This window comes from Pygocentrus nattereri, chromosome 7 (assembly GCF_015220715.1).
Source record: "Pygocentrus nattereri isolate fPygNat1 chromosome 7, fPygNat1.pri, whole genome shotgun sequence".
In the NCBI taxonomy this organism is placed as follows: domain Eukaryota; kingdom Metazoa; phylum Chordata; class Actinopteri; order Characiformes; family Serrasalmidae; genus Pygocentrus; species Pygocentrus nattereri.
This window is the reverse complement of record NC_051217.1, coordinates 31,976,254-31,994,498: the sequence shown is the minus strand read 5'-3', so window position 1 is coordinate 31,994,498 and position 18,245 is coordinate 31,976,254. Positions and strand designations below refer to the sequence as shown.

Sequence of the window (18,245 nt, the reverse complement as noted above, 5' to 3'; positions counted from 1 at the left end):
CTGAAAGACACTGAGCTACTAGTTATTTCCTTTAAATAATTGTATTAAAAAACATAATGCTAAAATGTGTGCAAATCATAGACTGTACTGAGCGCAGGTTCAGCAGATCATGCTTGTGTGTTTCACTGTTTATCTGCTGCTGCTCAGATTGTTTGAACATGTCTAAGTGCATGAGATCAAAGTGAAAAAACTAATCACTGTTTAGTATTTTTTCACTAAAGTGATTTGTTAAGTGTTAACTTGTCACCCTTGTTTGCGGACCTGTTTAATCTTTTGCTTTTTTTATATTTTTTCTGATCAGGTTTACTCTCGATGGGAACATGAAATTTAAATTAGTGAATTTAAATTAATGTAATTTTCTTTTGATAGATGTGTACCAAAACAAGACTTTTTTGGCACATTTATTAGCTTGCTTTTTAAACCCAAAGCTCATACTGAACAAATTAAACACATTAGCATATTTCCAGTACTTTCCATTAGTAAAAGCAGTATGAACATTTTTTTGAAGAACATGAATCAAACAAAGTGCTCCACTGAAAATAGAAGGCCAAACATGACCAAGCAAAAATCTGATAGTTTCCAGTCTTTTTTGAAAAATTTGGCAACTTTCAATCATGCATCCCTAATTTTTATAGTACTCTTGTTCACTTGAAATTGATGTTCCTGTTTCAGTAAAGATAAACAGCTCAAATGTCTCATCATCTCAGTTTCTGCTCTAAAGTAACAGCAGGTTGGTGTATTTGGAGGTCACACCACTATATCAGTTCTGTTCTAGTCTCATAGGCGAGAGTGTGATTTCTCCTTTGTGGCCCAATTTGTGTGTGTATGAGAAAATGGGAAAAGAGATCCTTGAGATTGTTGATACAGAATGCCGTCATGCCTGATGTGCAACTGCAATCAGTCACAGATAGTCAGCATCTGTTTCACTAAAGCTAACGACCCAGCTAACGATGATGTGTGAGAGTTGGGCCACGATGAATGAATTCAGGTTTGCTGGCGAAGTTATATGATTTGTCTCTTTAAATTGACACTGTTGTGTTTTAAGGAGTCAGTGGAGATGAATGTCATCATTAGTGCTGTGAGAAGTGTGATCCAATTTTCTTTTTATTTTTTCATTCTTTTTTTGTAAAAAGGTGCAAATTTAAGGCTGTTTTTCTCTCTTTTTCTCTCTCCCCAGTTACCTAGATAGTTTAGATAGGATTGGTGCTGCAGACTACCAGCCCACAGAGCAGGACATTCTGAGAACCCGAGTGAAGACCACTGGGATTGTAGAGACCCACTTCACCTTCAAGAATCTGCACTTCAGGTACATCACTGCACATTAACGCTCATGCCACCCCACCCTCCCAGCATCACTGTAAGTGCATTACTCTGAACCTGGGGTGTCTGGATCCATTTGGTGGTTTCCCTTCTCAAACAAACCTACTAAACCTGATAAGCAGGGAAATCCAAATTGTTCTGGACTCCAGCGCTAGACCCTCCAGCAATATCAACTGCCTCAATTTGACAGATTTATAACATCTGCCCCACATGTCAATTCTTCAGTCTCGTAACTACATAATAGGTAGTACTGTGCAAAAGTCAGAGACCACCATTAATTAAGTCATTTAATTTTTTTTATGGCCTCAGGAAAAAACAGAATACACATTTTTAACTGATAATTACAAAAGCCTCAGCAACTTAAATACTATTTCTTTTAGTATTTAGTTTCTCCATCCTTCTTACATATTCAATCGGTTTTGGCAGATTTTCTTTCAAAGAAATCTACAGGGATGCTTTTTTCACACCTCAAAAGTTAAATTTGGTTGCATGTTTTGCTTTACATGTTCTAAGTAATCTCAGACATACCCAGTATACACTGTGGGATGGACAGATGAGAGACTGAACTAATGGCAAGCGTTAGAAGTGATGTTGAACGCTTTATTTCATTCAGTTGTAAAAGTTCATTCAGTTTCAACCTGACGTTTATCAGCAGTCACTGTTGCTGTTCTATAGCAGCACTCTGCTATGTGACGATACACTACACAATGCTGGGAGACGCAGTATGTCTCGTGGCCTTTGAGGCCATTTTCTTTCAATAATTGCTTGAACCCCTGGGCTCTATTGTGCTTGGTGGCTGTTTTGACTGAAAATTAAAAATTGTGGTCTTTGACTTGTGAATAGTGTTGTACACTTTCAATTCTGAATGTATAGTTGTTAAATAACAAATCTGTTGTTTGAGATTAAAATCTGACAGTCACACATTCTAATTAACTTGAAAACCTGGTAATTAAATCCAAAAAATATATTTTTTAGGAAGTGGAGGAGTGAAGTTTAACAGTAACAACCTGCAGTGACCAAAATTTTGCAAAATGTGATTTTCACAGCTGTAAATTAGCCAACCTGTCTGTAGAACCTTATCCATTTTATTTTAGCCCTGTGTGTTTGGTTGTGCAGTCAGCCAGATAGAATGATAGCATTTTATAGTAACATGATTATCTGTAAGAGAATACACCATTAACCTTGACAAAGGTTGGATGTGAAGGCGGTCCAATGTAAATATTGATATATGCATCTTATTCTCCCTCTCTTTCTTCATGTCCCTGCTCTTGTACTCTCTACTTTGTATTTTTTTAGCCCTCACTCATCCTCTTAGTTAATTCAGCTTTTAAAAAGAAGATATTCAAATAAATGTGTTAATTTAGGCAAAAGCTGACAGATCTGTTCTGTAGGCAGCAGAAACGCTCTGTGAAGCTCTAAAAAGCTGAATTTCACTCAGTACTGGCCTAGAAATTAGCCTTACTCTGCAAAATAGGGTCAGGGACCACAGCGGACAACTGCCTGGAGAAAGTATCAACTAAATCTGAACACTGAAATAATTAGTAGAACACTTACTGTGAGTGTAGAACACGTTTCAGACTGACTTGCCTAATATGATAGCTGAGTCAGGAGCCTAGTGCCATAGAATTCCAATGATTCTGTGATTTGACTTCTGGTCTGATTCAACTCAGACCAGGTAATTGTTAAACCTTCATGAATGAGGAGATAAAATGCAATGTGCCTTACATGGGGTCCCTAACGCTTGAGTAGGGACTGAGAAGTACTACCGTAAAGGTTTATTCTGGGCCAATACTGACATTTGAGATATGTATGTGTGTATGTATGTGTGTGTGTGTGTATTATATACACTACTCAAAAAAATAAAGGGAACACTGTAACACATCCTAGATCTGAATGAATGAAATATTCTTATTGAATACTTTGTTCTGTACAAAGTTGAATGTGCTGACAACAAAATCACACAAAAATCATCAATGGAAATCAAATTTATTAACCAATGGAGGCCTGGATTTGGAGTCACACACAAAATTAAAGTGGAAAAACACACTACAGGATGATCCAACTTTGATCTAATGTCCTTAAAACAAGTCAAAATGAGGCTCAGTATTGTGTGTGGCCTCCACGTGCCAGTATGACCTCCCTACAACGCCTGGGCATGCTCCTGATGAGGTGGCGGATGGTCTCCTGATGGATCTCCTCCCAGACTTGGACTAAAGCATCCACCAACTCCTGGACAGTCTGTGGTGCAACATGGCATTGGTGGATGGAGCGAGACATGATGTCCCAGATGTGCTCAATCGGATTCAGATCTGGGGAACGGGCGGGCCACTCTATAGCTTCAATGTCCTGCACGTTGTTGGGCTGTGAGCACAACCCCCATCTGTGGACGTCGGGCCCTCATACCATCCTCATGGAGTCGGTTTCTAACTGTTTGTGCAGACACATGCACATTTGTGGCCTGCTGAAGGTCATTTTGCAGGGCTCTGGCAGTGCTCCTCCTGTTCCTCCTTACACAAAGGTGGAGGTAGCGGTCCTGCTGCTGGGTTATTGCCCTCCTACGGCCTCCTCCACGTCTCCTGGTGTACTGGCCTGTCTCCTGGTAGCGCCTCCAGCCTCTGGACACTATGCTGACAGACACAGCAAACCTTCTTGCCACAGCTCGCATTGATGTGCCATCCTGGATGAGCTGCACTACCTGAGCCACTTGTGTGGGTTGTAGAGTCCGTCTCATGCTACCACGAGTGTGAAAGCACCACCAACATTCAAAAGTGACCAAAACATCAGCCAGAAAGCAGAAAGGTACTGAGAGGTGGTCTGTGGTCCCTACCTGCAGAACCACTCCTTTATTGAGTGTGTCTTGCTAATCGCCAATAATTTCCACCTGTTGTCTATTCCATTTGCACAACAGCTGTGAAATTGATTGTCAATCTATGTTGCTTCCTAAGTGGACAGTTTGATTTCACAGAAGTTTGATTTACTTCGAGTTATATTGTGTTGTTTAAGTGTTCCCTTTATTTTTTTGAGTTGTGTGTGTGTGTGTGTGTATGTATATATATGTATATATATATATATATATATATATATATATACACACAATTGAGTGTGTATGTATATGCTTGAGTAGAAATAAAATACTCTAGTAAAAATATACTGAAATACACTTAAGTAAATAACTACTTCTCACCTCTGAGTGTAGAATAGAGCATATGGCAGGCAGTGAGCGAGTCTGCACTTATTCTGTCATATCTTTTTAGGCTGTTTGATGTGGGAGGTCAAAGGTCAGAAAGGAAGAAGTGGATCCACTGCTTTGAGGATGTAACTGCCATCATTTTCTGTGTGGCTCTGAGTGGATATGATCAGGTGCTGCATGAAGACGAGACCACGGTCAGTAGTACATACATATACACTCACTCATACAGAAAACATTCTCTACCACACACACACACTCAAATCTGCTGTTACGCACATGATAACCTTTATTACATAAAGAATATACACACACAAACTCCAGACAGCCCCAAGTCAATTAAAACGTCTGCAAATACTGGAAGGTCATGGCTTATGTAATCTGTGTCCAGTCTTTTCAATGTAAAATACAGTAGATTTTAAAGTTTTAATTGCAACATAAGGTGAGCAAAATAAATGAGCAATGACTGCAGGTCTATGAAAACACCCAGCGTCAGTCTAGTCATAAGAAGAAGAAAATCCATAAAAATCCCCTCATAGTCTTTTGCTTTCTACCTGTTACATTTGCTTGTGGTTCTACAGTTTACTCATAGCTAAGAAATGAGTCATTCTCCCCATTGCAGTGGGAAATATGGTACAAATGTTTATGTAATTCAAATGAAGTCTGTTATATTGAAAAACATCAGTAAAGTTGTAACACTGGTACGTCACTGACAAAATTAATAAAACCTAAGCTTTTCAAATATGGTAGACTGCCTCTTTATTCACATTGTATGTAGAAAATTACAAATATTCAATTGTTATTTCAGTTTTAAAATCATTTAATGTTTTATGAGTGACCTCTTTTTTCAACAAAGTTGAGCATTTTGGCCAAATTTAACAGAAATGGAAAGAAATTTCTTCTTTCTGAGGTAGTCCTTTTTCCTTCGAAATATCCATACAAGAAACAATTCAGAAAGACCTCTTTTACTTTTTAAAATTACATTTTGCATTTCTGTAACACCATTTTGAAATTAGATTTCTTAGCACAGTGAAATTGTATTAATTTATTTGAAACACTTTTAACGTAATACACAGTGTTTAAAATAATACAGTAGTTTCAATGCATTTTTCCAACTGAAACTGAAAAACAAGCATGGAAGTTGTTTCACCATGGAAGTTGTTTTTTTTATACATCACAAAAATTACTAAAAGCAAAATTTTAAATGCAAGAATCCACATGGTCTTTCTAGATTAATTTATATAACAAAGAATATACAGACATCAAATGTCAATATATGAAAATGATATTTTAATAAGTTCTGTTGAGTAAAGGAAAAACAGCAGCAGAATTTATGACCTAGTGCCTTTTGTTGTTAATGGCTCATAGTAGTGTGCTCCTATAAAAATGTACAGACGTAGTAACTATACAGGAGATGGAAGCTGTTTTTTTTTTTTAAGGTGGAACTGTTTCGAAGAAGGTGGGAGCTCTCCTTGCTCTCTCTTCTCCTCACTTTTCTTTTTTTCTTCTTTTTATACACATCACACATTAATTCCTTACTTTTTTGCAAGTCTTTGGTACCTTTTCTGAATTATCTCCTCTTAACTTCTGTCCTTCTCTCTCTCTCTCTCTCTCTCGCTCTCTCTCGCTCTCGCGCGCTCTCTCTCTCTCTTTCTCTCTCTCTCTCTCTCTCTCTCTCTCTCTCTCTTGCTCGCTTTCTCGCGCTCTCTCTCTCTCCCTCGCTCTCTCACTCTCTCTCTCTCTTTTGTAAACACACACAGCTTCTCACCCTAACACCATGTCTACTGTTTGTGATCTGCACGAGACTGTGTGACTTTTGTATTGTTCCTCTGTTTCTGGAACCGTGCTGTTCCTCATGCTTCAGTACCTGGATCTGTTCTGCCTGTTCTTCAATCTAGCCGTGGGGACAGTATGTGTGAATGGGTGGGGAGGGGTGGGTTGTGTTGTGATATGCACCTGTGTGGTCATGCTGGCCTTCCCTGGTGGCTTCCTGCCGCCTCCTCTGCGTCTCCGTCTCTTCCTCCGATCGTCTCAGCTCCTCTCCTGCCATCTCTCACCGTCGGCTCTGCTCTCTAACCAATCGTCAATTGCTAAAACCTCAAAACTGGTTCTGCAGACGGCCCATCCACCAGAACATTACCACAGGTATGAACTTCCCCCATTGCCACCAGCAAATCCCAGTGAAACTAACATGAGTTGAAAGCAGCACTTTAGTCTTTTTTCTAATGTGTAGTGGAAGTGGCTTTCTGTTTTTATTTCCTAACCTTTATCTTTTGCATTAATCTTTTATTAATCCAAAGTGACATTCCTGTTATTGGGGGTGGTGGGATACAGGGAGAGTAAAAATAAACAACTTTTCGAATTCCAAAGAGGATGGCTAATTCTGTAGTGCTAAATCAAATGTGATTTGATCACTGACTCCTCCCACTACTGCTGTAATCATGACCACTGATCAAATAGTGACCAGAGTGCCTGCTTCCAGCTATACTGATTTAACATATCCTATTCAGAGACAGGTATTTAATATAAGCATATGATCTGGAGAGAAAATGACTTTCCCCACTCTGTCTTCATTATGCTGTTACAGCTAACATTTGTCACCTTGCCTGGGGATGTGGCATTCTGATTGGTTAATTCACTTAAAAGATGAAATAATTTCTGATTTCTGTGACTTCCTTCCCTTTCACTGCTTGTACTTACTTGTGCAGTGTTCTGATTGCACCCAGAATATGAGTGCACCTGAGCTTGCTTGTGTGTATATGCTGAGTGCTGGAAAGTGTAGAGTCTGACTCCTTTTTATTTTGATTCCACAGAACCGCATGCATGAGTCCTTGAAGCTGTTCGATAGCATCTGCAACAACAAATGGTTCACAAGCACCTCCATCATTCTTTTCCTTAACAAGAAGGACATATTTGAGGAGAAAATAAAGAAATCGCCCTTAACTATCTGCTTCCCTGAATATACAGGTAAATTCTTAGCCCTGCTGAGATGCTGTTTTCTCCATCTCAGTCAGAAAGAGGCGGCTAGGAGTGGATTGGATGAATAGATGAAGAATTAAAAAAAGAGTTTTACACTGAACAATTAGCACTACAGATCTCCAGGAAAGATGATCTTTTTTTTCTTCATCTTTGGATGGGTACTCATCCTTTACTTGGACAGGCTCCATGTTTTCGGATGTGGTTTATAGAGAAATGCAGCCAAGTTGGCCACCTCCTCCATTTCCATTCTGTACAAGCTCTTACCCACTTATCCCACCACAGCATTATTGTACTGCCATTTTTCATCATGCAGCCACAGTATCAGGCTTGCAGCCTATTACATGATACATTGTTGTATATGCTACATTTTTACAGTCTAAATTTTCATTACATCCCTTTTGCTTTCCCCTTCCCCACTGCTTTTATGCCATTGCCTCCTACTTTTCACACTTCCAATCTTCTGTTCTCCATTCCTCTGACTCTTTGTATGCACACTTGTCTACATTACCCATCTCTGCTCCGCTGTCTTTGCTCTGCCATTGCTCTATTCTTTCTTCTTTTGCTCGTCCTGGCCTTTTTTGCTGCTTCACTTTGCGCTCCAGGCCCAGGCACATTCATGGAGGCGGTGGCTTACATCCAGTCGCAGTATGAAAGCAAGAACAAGTCCTTCCACAAGGAGGTGTACGCTCACATCACCTGCGCCACGGACACCAACAACATCCAGTTCGTCTTCGACGCCGTCACTGACGTCATCATCGCCAACAATCTGCGCTTCTGTGGCCTCTACTGACCCCGATTAGCTGGAAATCACAGCATCTACTGCACTGTTGTTGGAAATTGTTTTTTTCCTGTGTTATTCTTTTTTTTTTTTTGTCCACCTCTCCAGCAGTACCTGACAGCAATAGAGCTAGCCAGGTAGCTTCTCCTGCAGTCATCATAAGGGGACAAGTTAAATTTAATCCAAAGATCAGTACCCAACTCTTGATTCTGCCATAATGTGTTGGGTATACAGCTGAATTTTACATTTGCCCCCTCAGTGGGCTGTTTTGAGCACAGCTTAATTGAGCTGAGTTAGGGAGAGTTGTTGAACGAATTTAAATGCCAAGCTGTCCTCATTCTGTAAGCACACTGTTTCTTGTCCCAAAATCGCATCAGTCTTAAATGATTCCTTTTTCCTCTGATCCAAAAGCCCAGATGACCCCATCAAAACATAATAATCAAATCATAGTGTCTGTATTAGTGGAGAAATTGCATTCGTGCAGTACAAAGTATGAAACACATAAAACCATGTAGCATTGCTTGCCTTAAAAGGCCATTATTGCTGTACCACTTGTATATGATGGTCCTCCAAGCTGTCCGATATTTTGAGTGCCACAACAGATAAGATTTCATGGGTATTGTCAAGACTGGAATGTTGATGAAACCCTGTAGGTGACATTTAAATGGCATTAAAGTTGTGCCCAACAGCTAATGCCGTGAGCTAGTCTACTACTAAAATAGTGCTATCCCAATGTCCTGAACTCTCTGCTTCTCTGTGCTGTCAGATTATTATGCACAATAGAAGTTTTCACTCCAAATACTTAGAACTTCAAGATTAATTTGTTTTTCCATTTTAACAGGAGTGATAAAATGAACACTTTAAACTCATTTTAAAAAAAACTCTAAATGCAAAACTTTAACGAAGTTTGGGGTCTTGTAGTATTGGTGGTATGATGGAGACATGTATAAACGTATTACTTGTGTTCTGGAGTGATTTTTTTGGTGTTCTTGACAGTAAATTATGGTGTATATAACTGATTTTTTTTCATTTCATCCTTTTTCATTTAGGCAGCAAAGATAGTAGATGCTACTTGAAACTGAAGATTGGGTGAAAATGGTTCCTATTACTGATTCAAGACCAGTCATTTTTTGCAAACTGGGTAGTCTTGATCTAGACTAGGCTGGACCAGCCTAAACGGACCACGTCTAACTGTCAAGCACCATCCATCTGTGTCAATCTATACAGTTTAATCATAGTGTCAGGTTGGCTCAGCTGGTTTGCCTCAGGTTGTTTGCTGTTTATTTTGGCCATAGCCTATTATTTAGCCCAGTGAAAGCCTCCAATCAGGCTGTGTTTTGCATAGCCTATCTTACCCATCATCATAAATGCTAGATTATTCTGTTGCAGAGAAAGAGGATTGCGTCAGGTGATGGGCCATGCTGCAAATACAGAGCAAGATAGGAGACTGAAGGAGGGGCATACAGTGATTTGTAATGGTGGAAAGGCATCACAACCAAGAGTGCAGTTGGGTATCTGTGGATTAATTAGAAAGAAAACAGCTGTTGTAGCTGCAGTTCCACAGGCCTGCAGGGGGAGGATGGGGGATGTGTCACAATGTTCTTTCTGGCGTTTGCCTAATAAGGAGTGGCCTCCACTGAGAAAGCAGCGCAAGAATACTGAGGCAGTCGCTCAGCTGATAGTCCAGATCTGAACCCTCTGTCGGTATGTGTGTGGAGTTACACTGCTGTTCAGTAATGGTAGGTCACAGTGCCTTATTTGTCACAGATGGTAGGTGTCTTGCTTTTCCCCATTACTCTGTGACCACATAGCACCACTGGGAGTATTATAACTTTGTAGGCCATTGTCACCTTCTGGAAGGCTCCAGTGCTGAAATTGAAGCTAAAGTGTTGTGGGGGAATTTACACTTTTGGGAAATGCTTGTAAATAAGGTAGAAATATTATTTTCTGATATCTGTAGTATATCAAGTTTGTGTTGGTGAACTTTATAGCCCAGTAGTTTCTAGCCCTGATCCTTGAGTATTCCTGCCCTTAGAGGTGCTTTAATATGCTTGTGGGCCCTATGGGGTAGTTGTGGGCCCTATGGGTCTATTTAAAATCTGTAAAATCAGTACAATGCAGTATGTCAAAACTGATATGTTCAAATGTTCAAAAAACCTATCCCCAAGTCCATTAAAACTTATTGAGTAACTTTTATAACACTTTTTGATTTTACTTATCCTGAACATGAAATAAGCATACATTACTTCCTGTGTGCTACAGCAGCGCTCTGTCCAATCTGCCAAAACAACCTAGGTGTGTTACAAGCTATAACTTGTCTTGATCTTGTAATTTGATTGTCTTATAATGAACAGGTGGAAGTATCATACCTTACATTTCTTTCTTGTCATTTTCTTGGCTAAAAAGTCTTTAAAATTTCATTAAAAGTCCAATTTCTTAAAATGCGACACTCGCTCGACATCAGTTTCTGAGGAAGACAGCAGTCAGTCTGAAGTTAACATTGCATATTGGCTATCAGAGCAAACTAATGTGTTGATACTGTAAATGGTAGTGAATTAATCTGGGAGTCATTTTCATCAAAGCCTGCTCTCGTACTATATAAATTAATCTGATTTTAAAAAACAAAATGAATCAGATTTAAATAAATAAATAACTCCATGTCCATGTATTATAAAATTTAATGATATAAATGTCTGTATATTAAATTACCCATTTTCTCTGCTCTAACACATCCACTTCAATTAATCATGTAGTTTTTAAGCCTATCCTGAGTTGACATAGGTGTGTAAGAACAGAAAAACACAGGATGGGGCACTCCTGGACCAGGGTTGGGAGCCAAAGGTATAGGCTGTATCATCAGCTGGTTGTTTCAGTTACTTTGTTTAATCACTCTACAGAAGGGTACAGTCTTTAGGCTGAGACAGTTCCATAATATGTTCTGTTGGTGATACAACATGCAAAAGGTTCTTTTGCTGGTATAAAAGCACTGGGGGAATGTGTATAGTACACAGCTGCTCTGTGACAGACAAGAAGTGCGTTCTGACTCAGCGTGCTCTCAGTGTCTCAGCTGGAGGGTCATTATCTCTCTTATTCCAGAGGCAAAACAAACCCTCAACCCCCGTACCCATCCAACTGTGACACCAATTTCATGCCGACACTGATCTCCCAGCTCGCTTCTTCTTCTTTAATCTCTCTGTCTCCTCCTTTTCTCTCCCTCCCTTGAGTTGGTTTATGGTTGTATTGTGGCCTTAACGCTAGCGTTTCTGAAGTAAATAAAAGTTAGTGTTTTCAGTTGAGAGAATGATAGGCCTCAGGTTGTGTGGCCCAAGCGAAAAGGAGGAAGTGGGATGTCAGCCTGTGGACTTCTGGGAAATTAAGTTTTTGGCTAAGGTAAGGGCGTTTGTGGGTAATTGAGTCAGAGCACTGCTGATTGACTAATGGCTGGTTTTTCCTGTGGTTCTACCTGGCCTATAGCAGCTGCTGCTGTGGTCAGGCTGCTGTCACTGTGGACTGTCATATATAAATGGATCGAAATGATTGATTTGACATCATATTACCTGCTGAAATGAGATTTTTAAAGAGTGGAAAATGCATTTGCAGTATGATTTGAAATAAGACAAAAAATAGCTATGGGAAGAAACTCATTCTCGTCCATATCCAAAGGTGTACAATCGCCATTATCTTCTTTTCCCCAGCAACTCGGAAGTGCCAATAACACTACCATCATTGGACATTTAGCCAAAACGCATGATTAGTTCAAAAACAACACATTCGAGGCACAGTTGGATAGTAATTTTAAATAATACTGTCTAGATTAGATTAGAGAAATCTGGATTAGAGAAATAATTAGTGTAGGTGTAAGTGCCAAATGCAGAGTGCCATCTGTCCCCCGCTTTCATTCCAAAGTATTTCATTCTAACAACTAGATTCATCCGTCAGAAGAAATCGTACACCCTATTGTGTTTTCCTGTATGTGATCGCAGTGTTTGTGTCTGTCAGTTTTATGTCTATCTGCTGTAGTTATTGTGTCGTTCACTGCTCTTAATTATTTATTGAACAATGTATGTGTATTTGCATTTATATATTTATATGAAATAAATAAATGAAGTGCCACTTGAAACTAAACGTGTGGGCTGGTTTGTGCCACAAATCTCACTAAGTCTACAGACTGACTTCATAGTGAATATTGTGCTGCTCTCTGTAGCAACTTCAAGTACTTTCATCAGAAGTTACATTCATAAATCTGCTTTGAAACGGATCAGGGCTGTTACCATCCTCCTGTTTGCTTTTCTTGTTGTGGGTCACATTGTGGCGTCTACCTTGGTCTTAACTACTTTTACTCCCATTTCCTCAGGCTAACCTTTTCTGCATTCTCTCTGTCTATCCCTCCATTCTGTTCTCCCTCTGCAGAATCGCATGCACGAGTCTCTTATGCTGTTCGACTCCATCTGCAACAACAAATTCTTCATTGACACTTCCATCATTCTCTTCCTCAACAAGAAAGACCTGTTTGCTGAAAAGATCAAGAAATCACCTTTGAGTATCTGTTTCCCAGAGTACACGGGTAAGAATATGGCTGGACACTGTCGCACTATCTTGTGAATTTGCAGTACACTAAACTTATACTTGAACATTACACAGTTTACAGACAATCCAAATAGCATAGGTTTCTGTACAGAAATCTAAGGTGAATGTTCTCTCCTTTTCAGTACGTATTTTGAGGCATGACTTTAACTTTTTTGGCTTATTTTGGTGGTTTTAATCACTGACTTTACAGGCAGAAAGTAATGATCCTTTAACTAAATATGCTTTGTAGTTGAAAGTGTTGGAAAGAATCAAATTCATAATTGAAGCTATAGGGGGAAAAATGGGGCACAAAGGCCCCCTTACAACCAATGTTTATTTACTGTCAAATTAAACTATATCTGTGCCTAAGTTTGGCATGTGCAGGATGTTGATGCATAAACATAGTTAGGGTAATATATTATAAGTACAGTCAGTTTCGTGCTTACAGTATTTGTACATGTCTTATTACATATATTTGAGCTTGTGCTAGTTGGAAAGTGAAACTTGCATTTTTATGATAAATCTATCTAAATGGGCCATTTTATCCCTTGTCTGGGGGGCCTCATTGTTCCAAAAGTCTATTTTTACTTTCAATAGATTTATATTTCTCTACCAGTAGAATTAGCATTTGACAGTAGCCATGAGCACATATGTAAAGAATGTTTTCTTGTACAGCTCATTATGAACAGATCACTACAATCCTAATGTTTAACTGACTTAAAAAGAATTGTAGGGGAATAAATTGCAGCAAAACAAAAAATTTGGAAGTTTAGCTGCAACCATGTAACATTCTTGATTCATCTGAATGTTACAGCCGGGTGTGTTTGATCTGAACTCTCCAGGGTGTTAGATCTCCAAGACCAGGATTGGGTACCCCTGTCTTACAGGTCACGATCTATAGTTCTTCAGTAACCTGAAGAAATATGTAGTTGAAGTTGTAGCTTCATGCCAAGATTTGCAAATAATGCAGCCATAAATCCCTATATAGGATCTTTGATTGATTTTGTGGCTTTTTAAATGCCTGGAAAAAATGGTACAGTTCAATGGAGCAAACAAGATGGCACTGCCATAGTACATACTATGTACAATAGATAGCAAGAGGGAGAGTTTTCTGTGTGACCAGCGTCTGTCGGCGTGTGTGTGTGTGTGTGTGTGTGATGGACACACCGTGCAGTTGTTGAGGTGCGGTGGTCATCCTGGGGTTGTCGGTAAGATCCTGTAGTGCCTGAGCCAAGCTTGGGCAGCCATGGAGAAGAGATGAGCCCTGAGGGACAGCCGCCATCCTGTCTGTGTCTCACACACACACACACACACACACACACACACATGCACACACACCTCCCTGCTTGCCCCACTGCCCACCAGTCCCTCCGCCCTTATCTCTCCTGCCACAGAGCTCATTTAGAGGCTGCCTATTACACCCAGCTCTTGTCTTACAGCAAGATGACTTGCGCTAAAGCAGGAAAAAGGCCCTGACTAAAAAGGCAAAGAAAAAATGGGCCAAATGAAAGGATTGAGTGTAGTTTTAAGTGTATTGACGTGAGCAGGTGGCAGCATGAGCCCTGTTTACTTATCTGTAGAGAACATTTGAAGATCCAGATGTGACGTCTCTAAAAGTATGGGCTCATGCAAGCTGGTCTCTCTCTCTCTCTCTCTCTCTCTCTCTCTCTCTCTCTCTCTCTCTCTCTCTCTCTCTCTCTCTCTCTCTCTCTCTCTCTCTCTCTCTCTCTCTCTCTCTTATTTATGCCATGTTCTCCTTTTATGTATTCAAGATATTCCACCCCATTCATTTTCATGACTCTCCCCTACTGGACTTAACATTATTGCAACATTTCTGTTGAAATAACTGATTGTCTGTCAGTTTCAAACATATCAGCTGAATTGAAATTACTTGTGAAGAATTGCTTCTCTCATCTCTCTCTCTCTCTCTCTCTCTCTCTCTCTCTCTCTCTCTCTCTCTCTCTCTCTCTCTCGCTCTCTCGCTCTCTCGCTCTCTCACTGTCACTCTCACTCTCCCTTCCTCTGCCCCTTCCTCTCTCTTCTTCCTTCTGTGGACTCTAACCTACCCCTCTCTACAGGCCCAAACACTTACGATGATGCGGCTGCTTACATCCAAGCACAGTTTGAGAGCAAGAACCGCTCCCCCAATAAGGAGATCTACTGTCACATGACCTGTGCCACAGATACAGGGAACATCCAGGTGGTGTTCGACGCTGTCACTGACATCATCATCGCCAACAACCTGCGAGGCTGCGGCTTGTACTGAGCCCTTCTCTCTCGAGCCACTTCTTTGGAAATGATTAAAATGCAAGTTGGTAAATAATAATAATGATAATTTTAAAATAGGCATATACATATATATAAATATATATATATATAAAAAATGTTTTTAGTTTGTCTTTCCAAGAGCTGCCAACAGAACTGATTTCTTATAGAAACCCAGCCTTTACCGTTTTAGAACAAAGTTGGGACCTTTTTTTTTTCTTTTTTTTTTCTTCTTTGCTGTTTGATGTTTTATTTTCCCCTGTTTTTCCACCGTGTCTTTTTTGTTGTTTTAACGACACAATCTTCGTTTTTTGTTCTCAAAAATGTCTTTCTTTTACTATATTTTTATGTTTTTGTTTATTGTATGTATATTTATTACGTGTATATCAGTCGAGGGGGCTGACAGGTACACGTTTTGCCTGAGTATACAACATTATGGTAATGATGATGTAATGACGAAATAAGACAATGATAGCTGTATCAATGGCATAGACAGTTACGCTAGTCGTGAGCACTACAGATAAAGTCGGTCAAGCCAAACTGCAGTTGTAGCGTGTTCCTATTCTTCGGGTTTTTATCAGACTGGGTTTTCATGGCGATTCCATTCGTTCTGTTCAGCTGTTCGATGTTGTAGAGAAAGGAAACCCCCAGGATTGCACCCTACAAGCTTCTTTTCTCGTTTTGTTAAGTCTTGTTCACTCTATTTGTTCCTGTGACTGGGGTAGGCCAGCTTTATTCGCTGTGTATGTCTGGGGCCATATAGTGTACAACTTTTATGCCCCTCAAACAGACTTGATGATTGAAATTGTCATATCAGTGCCAACCTTCTAAGAATGACGGGTCTGGGAATAGTTCTAGCAACACTAGGTCACTATAACGCAAAACTATTAACACTGTCATGTAAGGAACTTCTACTTTTTTTATTGTTAATTAATTTATTAATTTATTTATTGATTGTTGTCCCACACTTCTCCTTGTCACTTACCCCATATCCTTCTGTACTTATACAACCCCCCCATCCCACCATACCCCCACCCCCCCCCCCCTCCCCCCCCCAAGCTTCTGTCCTGCTTCCCAAGTTTCTCTCTTCTCCTAGACATCCTGTTTTAGTTGGTCTCCAGGCTGGGTAATGGAGTCAGTCCTCTTTCACAGGTCCTGTCACACATAGCATGACCCTTCAGCCTTTGTATAAAGAAACAGCTACTTGCTTCACTTAGATAACGTTGAGAAAACTTACTAATAAAATCCACAAAAAAGGCAAAAAGAGCAAAAAAAAAAGGAAAAAAGAAACAGCAGCAACAAAAAGAGAGCATCGTGTAAGCTGGGTGCGGGAGGGAGGGATTTGGGGGGTGAGGAAAATACAGTCACAACCAATGATGTGGTGCCGTATGGGTGATGGTCATTGGGCTGCGTGTCTTTGTAGAAAGCTGTAGATCCTCTGGTTCTAGAATCTTTACAAGTAGACTTAATCCAAAAAAAGAGTGATTATGACAATAATAAACAATGATAATGAAGAAAGATGATAATATCAATGATGATGATTCTGTAATATTATTAAAAGTATATTTCTTGTGCTTTGTAGCTAAAGACCATTTTTTTCTCTCTCTCCCCCTTTTTTTAAAAAAAAGAAAAAAATTTGCAAGGGTTCCCGCAATTCACTCTTGAACCGTTCTTACTGACTTACCGATGTTGATGTTGAACTGTACCGATTTTTTTTTTTTTCTTTTCTTTTTTCTTTTTTTGCCTGTTTGCCCTGCATTACAGTGTATTTACTTAAGCCCAAATAATGGTATATGTATCTATTTTTTATTTGATTTTTGGAAGAACCACTTTTTGGTGCGCAGGCCCCGTCCCGGTGCTGGAGAGGGCGGGCCAATGCGTGTGGCTGTACAGATTTCATGCGCTTTCTCCTCGTCATGCATTTTTTTGGGTTTTTGGGGAATTGTACTCAAATAAAAAAAACACACCTTCCAGGTCTGCATAGAAAAGCACAGCTCTCACTCAACACACGTAGATTTGGAACGATGTATCTCTCCTCCCTCTACCTGCCTTCTTAGTTTGACTTGCGAAAAGAAGACAAAAAAAAAAAACCCTGAACTGTGTATAATGACACAAACCAGTTACGCTTTTGGATTTTCTTTTCTTCCTCCTGCCCTTCCCTCTCTTGTTTTTCTTTCATCATTTCTTTTTTTCTCTCCCAGTGAATGCTTTCTGTGCTGCTTATTTCTCCCTCTTCTTTAGTGAATGGTTGTTCTTTCATGTGGGATGTTCGTGCTGGAAAACCAATCGAATGTAGTGTTTACATTAAAAGCCACAGTTTTCATGACTACAAACCTTGGGTGCTGCGGTTGTGATTGTTGTCCATTTTATTCTAATAGTTTACACGGTATAATGTTCATGAAAATGTCACGTCACTGTTGGGACAGAACATTTTATCTCAAAAATTGAAGCTTTATGGGAGAATGGAATTGACAAACATTGACCGTTTTAATGGAAATGAATGTAATAAAAAGACAGCTGGTGTTTAGAAATTATGAAAGAAAAAATGGTTTGTCCTGTCAGTGGTGATGTATTATCGTAATACCCAAGGGTTTTTATGTATCACAATAGCTACGTATCTCACACCTACTGTTTTCTCACTGTTTATATGTGACAGGATCTTCAAAGTGGAGAAGCTATGCAAAATGACTGACATAATGCCCACCAGTTAGGTACACATTTTACAAGACAACTCACTGGTCAGGCTGAGGGTTAAGGTGAGCTTGTGTGTGGACCAGAGACAGCCAATCATCAGTCAAATATCAGCCAACTAAACACAACAGGAATGAGTGAAATCAAGCTGGTTGTGCTGTAGTGTCCCTAGAGTTCAGACTGAACATTTTAGTCATGGCTGACCTTGTATAGCTACAAATCTGTACACACTTGATCTTTTAATGTAAAGATGGAACATTAAGCATTAAGGGAAATTGTTAAAGGAAGTGGGCAAGGTTTCTTGCACAAAGATCATTCTTAAGTGGTAGCAGGAGCATCACCCTGAATGTTTTCTAGACTAAAGATCTTAAAACTGAGATGCTTTTCTGAGCTCAGTTTGGCAGAAAATCTCATTTACACAATGTTTCCCCCATCTCAAATGCAGTTCATCAGCCATGA

The 18,245-nt window shown here is 39.7% G+C and overlaps 1 protein-coding gene across 3 annotated transcripts in view; it reads left to right on the top strand.

The window, feature by feature from the left end:
• gnao1a (guanine nucleotide binding protein (G protein), alpha activating activity polypeptide O, a) overlaps window positions 1–17,428 on the top strand; it is a 97,657-nt gene extending 80,229 nt beyond the window's left edge. Inside the window, exons 5-8 of one of the 3 annotated variants that reach the window (XM_037539816.1) lie at window positions 1,178–1,306; window positions 4,575–4,704; window positions 7,321–7,474; window positions 14,909–17,428. In XM_037539816.1, the coding sequence (XP_037395713.1) occupies window positions 1,178–1,306; window positions 4,575–4,704; window positions 7,321–7,474; window positions 14,909–15,096 (601 nt within the window). In that variant the 3' untranslated portion in view covers window positions 15,097–17,428. Of the gene's footprint in view, window positions 1–1,177; window positions 1,307–4,574; window positions 4,705–7,320; window positions 7,475–8,088; window positions 10,461–12,674; window positions 12,829–14,908 lie in introns of those variants that run through there. The other 2 variants (XM_017704210.2, XM_017704211.2) reach the window with 2 other exon arrangements.
• The last annotated feature ends 817 nt before the right edge of the window (window positions 17,429–18,245 follow it).